The sequence below is a fragment of the Egretta garzetta genome, unplaced genomic scaffold (genome assembly GCF_000687185.1).
Source record: "Egretta garzetta isolate BGI_Z169 unplaced genomic scaffold, ASM68718v1 scaffold133, whole genome shotgun sequence".
Classification (NCBI taxonomy): domain Eukaryota; kingdom Metazoa; phylum Chordata; class Aves; order Pelecaniformes; family Ardeidae; genus Egretta; species Egretta garzetta.
The window spans coordinates 4,478,056-4,484,202 of record NW_009259111.1 but is presented as its reverse complement, the minus strand read 5'-3'; the positions used below and the strand labels follow the sequence as shown (position 1 = coordinate 4,484,202).

The 6,147-nt window shown below is 41.8% G+C and overlaps 1 protein-coding gene and 1 long non-coding RNA gene across 3 annotated transcripts in view; one reads left to right on the top strand and one right to left on the bottom strand.

The window, feature by feature from the left end:
• Positions 1-4,447, top strand: part of LOC118451938 — an 8,350-nt gene extending 3,903 nt beyond the window's left edge. Inside the window, exons 2-3 of the long non-coding RNA XR_004841537.1 lie at positions 1,149-1,227; positions 3,748-4,447. This is a non-coding gene — a long non-coding RNA (uncharacterized LOC118451938). The remainder of the gene's footprint in view (positions 1-1,148; positions 1,228-3,747) is intronic.
• Positions 1-6,029, bottom strand: part of GTF2H1 (general transcription factor IIH subunit 1) — a 21,756-nt gene extending 15,727 nt beyond the window's left edge. Inside the window, exons 1-4 of one of the 2 annotated variants that reach the window (XM_035891047.1) lie at positions 5,673-6,029; positions 5,252-5,475; positions 2,494-2,662; positions 468-660 (exon numbers count right to left, since the gene is read on the bottom strand). In XM_035891047.1, the coding sequence (XP_035746940.1) occupies positions 468-660; positions 2,494-2,647 (347 nt within the window). In that variant the 5' untranslated portion in view covers positions 2,648-2,662; positions 5,252-5,475; positions 5,673-6,029. The remainder of the gene's footprint in view (positions 1-467; positions 661-2,493; positions 2,663-5,251; positions 5,476-5,672) is intronic. The other variant, XM_009635439.2, reaches the window with a different exon arrangement.
• Between the last annotated feature and the right edge of the window lie 118 nt (positions 6,030-6,147).

The window sequence follows — 6,147 nt, the reverse complement described above, 5'->3', positions numbered from 1 at the left end:
TTTGGGGAAATCACAAATCAAGGAAGGTGAGAACTTCGGGAAAATTTAAAAATAAATAAATTAATAAATAATCTTTCAAGCAGCTTTTCTAACTGATAAATATATACTTAAGAAAACTAAAGAGACAGACTGCCAGTTGGGCGCTTTCATCTCATAGCCACGGATCACAAAGACTGGGTGGCAGCCGGGCTGGCTGCCTTTACACCTCAAGAACGTGTCACTGAGAACAGAAGTATAGTCTCAACATGTTACAGTTATGTAAGTCTCAAGGAACTACCTCTAAATTGAAAGCAGAGAGATTTTTACTAGGGAAACAAATGACATATCACTAATAATGTTGCAGTAACAACAACTGTTAGCAGAAATACACTATAGTTAGGTAACAATTAAAAACCTCCTCCCCCCCCCCCCCCCTCCCAAAAAAAAACAAACCAGAAAAAAACCCTTTAAGGCCCCTTTCCCTTTACCTGTTCTTCTCCTCAAGTTCTTTATTAGCTTTCCTTTTGAACTTGGGCAACAATTGTTGAAGAAGATCCTTTACCGCATCTCGCTCCTTCACTGCTGTGCTTTCATTGGAGAAGTGAAAGTTGGTTGTGTCCCCTGCATGCAATACTAGCTGAAGCTGAATTTTAGCTTTACCTTCTGGACTGATTTTCTGACCTAGATTACACAGAGAGTATTAATTAGCAACAGACGGTAAGCTTATACAAGAAACTCTCTTCCCTAGAGTATTTGCTTATAAGCAGTTATCCTCATCATCCAATTAAGTACCATTATCCTGTGTGTGAATTCCAGCCATGAAGTGGAACAGACAGTCTTCCCCTTAAATTAGTTTGAACCCTGCACCTTGCTCTCTCTAAAAGAAGACACGGACACCAGTAGCCGATTGCTCACTATCCTTCAGCTACTGCTCAGAAGCCCTGATTCATCTTTTGCATTCCCCACATCCTCCATTAGAAAACTGCTACAAATTAGACTGCCATCACCTTTAACTTGGTACCAATCCAGGCTGCTGCTGAAAGGTGACAACCTCCTTCCCCCTTTCCACTTCTTCCTGCTGCCTTGCCTGTACCAGTGTTAGCATTTGTGCAGCAAGCTGAACCAAGGAACTGATCCACTGAAAAGTAACCCCCCTTTTGTTTTTCCAGCTGGACCAGTTCCCACAGAAGAAAAGTGGTAAGAAAGCAGATGCAGGGTGGGGTAACAGCACATCTCCTGACAGCAAAGGTATGCTGGTTTCAAGTGGTGTGGTAAGGACATTTAGCCGTTAATACTCTCAATCACCAATGCCTTCAAGGTGCTATTACACCCTCATGACTCATAAGAAAAACCCAACTCCTGCTTCCTTTCTCGTAACCAGAGGGAGCAGAGGCCAGAACAACTACATTTATGAACTGTTGTGCTATACTGACTTCAGTGTAGCGCTGCAAATGGCACTAACCTAACTCTGAATCTTACCCCTTTCTCCAGTGCACGTGGGAGACAGGAACCAGATGTCACCACTAAATATCATCTCTATTACAAATTTATAAATACCCTCCCCTTTTTTTTATCTTAGATGACAAAAAAGAGCATCTTTCATCTAAGTTAAAAAGACTTCCATGCCTACACGTGTAACTATTTAAAATAGAAGCTGCTTAAGTGTAAGCAAATAGCTAAAACGTTCACGAAGTTGATAATTATACGTGAACAGAGCTTTTAAACTCCTTATCACATTTGTATTTAAGAAATCAGCGTATTAGTTCTGATTCATCACACATACTTTTGATCATGCTGCAGTACTTATATGTGACTTTCAACAGCAATGATCACTAAACCTTTACCAAGTGACACATACAACTTTCTTGTTATTCCTTCTTTGGCATTACAACACATGGAATACGAGCACTAACTGGAGCCAGAAAGGCAGCATGCTACAGACATTTACTATTCAGTTTTGACTTGCAAGTACTCTGCTATTGCAACAGCAAACACTTACTCGGAATGTTACCAGTTAGGCCAAACTACAGAAGCTAGCACTTCTGAACCTATGGTCTGTTGGATGAAAATAAACCAGCGAGATTCATTTTTTATATGGAAATTGAAACAGCTTCAGATGCATAGTTTAACAGATGACATGCCAGATAGTTTCTGTGTTAGACCCTGAAAATCCTGTACTCTTCCTCAACCTTCCTCCCACCCTTCCCTCCACAAGCATATGGCATAGATTATTTTTCTGTTCAATTTACTGCAGAAGTTCATCAAAGGTTAATAGTAAATGCAGTATAACTTAAACATCTGAAGGCTACAGAAGTTCTGCAGTAGCATCCTCAATAAACTTCACCATGGTCCTGATCCCTGCTGTTCCACAGAATAACCTAGTCAAAGCTCCAGATCCTTGCAACCTTCCTAACTTACCTACTAGTGTTTTATGCCAAATAAGTTTTGGGTTGTATTTAAGTGTTTATTGAACTACCGCTTGTTGAAGGTGGAATAGGAAGAGTGTTCACTTACATTTTATGTCTGCATACATATGGCTGACTGTGAATCGGTCCTTGCCTTCAGGTGCCCATGCTATCCTTTCAGCCATAAGGTAGAGAGCTCCATCCTGCTTCTTCTGACGTACCTTCTTTACAATCAGTAACACTTCTTCAGATGACGTTGCCATTGTGGCTGTAAGGAGCTATTAAAAACATACCGTTGAGCTGATTAGTATAATTATTTTTGCTGTAACTCTTTCACTACTCCTATCTATATCAAAGTATTACAACACACATTTACTTGTTAATGCCTACATCATTTTTGAAACGTTCCAGATAAACATGCTCCCCTCTGTCAGTGCAATCAGCAAATTTATTTAAACAAAATACTGCCAGCTACCTAAATAATTAATCTAATTATCTTGCTGATACTGTTTTTGCTCCAGTAAGAGACCTACAAATCTTACATTTAAACTGATAACCAGATTTTCCTGTTTTAATGTTTCTTTACTGGTTTTTAAAGTTCAGAAGAATACTGAAGCTAAGCAATGACACAAATTCCCAATCTCCTCTGGTATTTGGCAGCAGTTCCCTTCTTCAGTGTGAATGGCAGATGTTAAGTCATTTCAGAAAAGGGAAGGATACAAGGTATATGAAAAATCCCTGATTTTCGGTTCTCTGTACTAAAGATAAGGTAGCCCAGTTACACTCCTGTTCTTATGGTGCTGGTTTTTGCCCAAGGCTGGAACTACATTTTGTACACTTGATTCCAGCTGGCCAGTTTCCTACCCCTCTCCCCCAAAGTTTGAGGGACTAATGTTAAACCTTCTTCAACACAATGGTAATTTTGTCACCAGTCTCACATCAACAAGCCTTTTGATACTTGCTGCATTCTTCTTGCCAGCAGTCACGATCATTCCTCTCTACAGGTTCACCCTACAGCCTTAAATTTCTCAAGAGATTAAGGACACTGCAAGTATGACTACATTCTATTAACATACTGTGGTACACCTATCCAAAAATTACATCATTGGTATGTCTGCTGTAAATGTTTAGTCTGTCCAATTGCTGTATTTTGTACATCATAAACTTTACTATTGAAATGTAAAATAGTATTTTCAAATGTTGATACGCATGTTTCATGTGCTTTAGAATACCTAAAATATTTGCTGGAGCCTGCATCAAACTTCAAATAGCAACCTGCATCAGCTATCGCACTACTAGTAGCTATCACAAAATTATAATTCTAAGCATTTAAATTCACTTTTTTTTTCCTTTAAAAAAACAGCAGCAAGAGAGGATATTTTCCTCTGATAGCATGGACAGTAGCATGGCATTCTCTTCAGCAAAAGTCTTACAAGCCTATCTCCGAAATGAATTAAGTAAAATACTAAATGGAAAGACTGACTGGCAAAAGGGCTCTGCACTTAAGCTTCATTCCTTCATCATTTCAGTCATCCAAAGCTTTGCCAAAGACTTCAGTGATGCTGAGCTGAATGCGGGGTTTCACATCAGCACCAGTGCAGCAGTCACCAGAACACGCTGTGCCACATTCAGAGCAGCCCTGCTAATACTTCTCCCTCAAAGAAAACTGCGTGGTGTGATTTCAGGACCGTTTCCCAGCATAATCCATTACAGTCTCCCCAGCAGCACTATTCTCTTTCAGTGCTATTTGTACTACCATTTTATGTAGAGTTTCCTGCTGCAGGTCGGTACTCTCTCATCAGCACCTTATCCTTACCGGAAAAAGGCAGCTGGCCACAGACTCTAACAGACTAGAAACCTCAACATAGGCGAGACTAAGGATTTTTACTTTCTTCTCCCTTTGTTACTTTACAGTCCTTTAAGGTCATTATTATCCAATGCAGTAGAGACAAAGCCACAGAATGCGAAGGAATTAAACTTGTACTGAACAGAAAGAAAAAGGAAAGCATTTCCATAGTCAGGCTCATTCTGATGCAAGTTGCCTTGCTTTTCTACCATGCTATTTCACCCACCTACAACCAGTCTTTTGACTACAGAAGAAAACGATCAGCAGCTAGCAACTTCTCCTTTACAACCACGGCGCTTCTAGCACAGTACCCTGCAGTGTGCAATCTGTGAATGCACAATTATCCCACAAGTGGCTCATTCTACCTTCTGGGAGGGTGAACACACTAGCTCGCTGCTGTTCTTATTTATGTCATTGCTGTGCTTCCTTTTTCATGCAGTAATTTATGGTGGCAGTAGGATGATACAACTCACCAGCACAGTAAGCATTACCCAAAATGGAGAAAACCCTGAGCTGTCTTTTGAACAGTACATCAGAAAGAATAAAAAAATATTAATGATCAGGATTTAGGAAAGTTACCGTCTTTCATTAATGAAAACAAGATGGCTTCTTGTTACAAGAAGTACAGGAAAAATTCTAAAATAGAAATCTCGCCTGGCTGCTAGAAAAGCATGAGGATGGTCTCCTACCGACTGCAGAGGGGGAAGCTATGTCCTCGTTAAGCGCACACAGTACCCCGATCATTTTCTTTTCTTTTTGGACACTTAAGGCTTACTGTGCAGAAGGGTGAGAGCCATCAATGATCCATTCACACCTGCCCAAATCTCAGAACCTCTATATTTAACAACTGAAGTTACCAAGAATCAGTACTGCGGATGATGACGCTACTGCTCAAAGGGGTGAGAACTGCAACATGCATACAGAGAAATTCTATTATTTTACAGCGTTAAGTGATAATTTTAATCCGCGGCTACAAGCAGCAGCATTAAAGTTCTTCAGCTGCAAATTTTGGAAGACAGACCTTTCTCTGGTGTTAAGTATCTTCCAGAATAGGAAGGTCAGACACAGGTTATTTTAAATTCTCCAGCAGTAGAGCTTTTGAAGTGATGGTTAAGAGCTCTGAAAAGCACTTGGATCAGTCAGTAGCCCTAACCCGTGGGGCATGACTTGTCATCAAGCCTGTCTTGAGGATGTTAATTTCGGCTGCAGTTTACAACTGGCAAGGTCTATCAGGAAGCTTCAGTGCTGGCATGAAACAAAAAAAAAAAAAAAAAGGTCCTGTTTGCTTATCTACCTATAACCCCTCCCCTCCTAGCTCTGTGGGAGTGACTGCAGCTTCTGGAAATACTGTCAAATTCCAACGGCTATTCTTCCTCTAACACAGTGACTCTTCCTAACCACTTTTAAAACGAGGTACCTCTCTTCCCTGTTCCTTACCACACCTGTTCTGAACACTCTCCACTACCAGCATTTCACTCCAGTCTCTTCCCATGTGGTTCTGTTGAGTTCTGAGCAGAAATAAAGGAAACCTTTACGCATTTGAATAATCCTGACTTGATCAGGGTAGGCATGGGCTGGCAGGCGAGCTCTGACAGATTTGATGCAGGCCTCGCTGCTAGGTTTCCACTCCCCACAGGGAACAGCAGAATATCTACGCTAACGGCCCAGACGGAACGGCAGTGGCAGGGGTATGCAGCTGGGCCCCAGTGGTTTGGCCGCACAGCCCAGGGACCTCTGGGTGGGGCCAGGAGCTGGCAGAGCAGCACCCCGAGGGGCAGCAGCAGACCCGGCAGAGGAGTACAGCTCGGCAGAATGGGGAAGGGATCTGCAGTTTGCACCCCTGAGCCCGCCCGAGGGGTCGATCCGGCCTTCCTTCCTCTGCCATTCGCATCACCTATGCCTCGTGTAGCGCTTCTG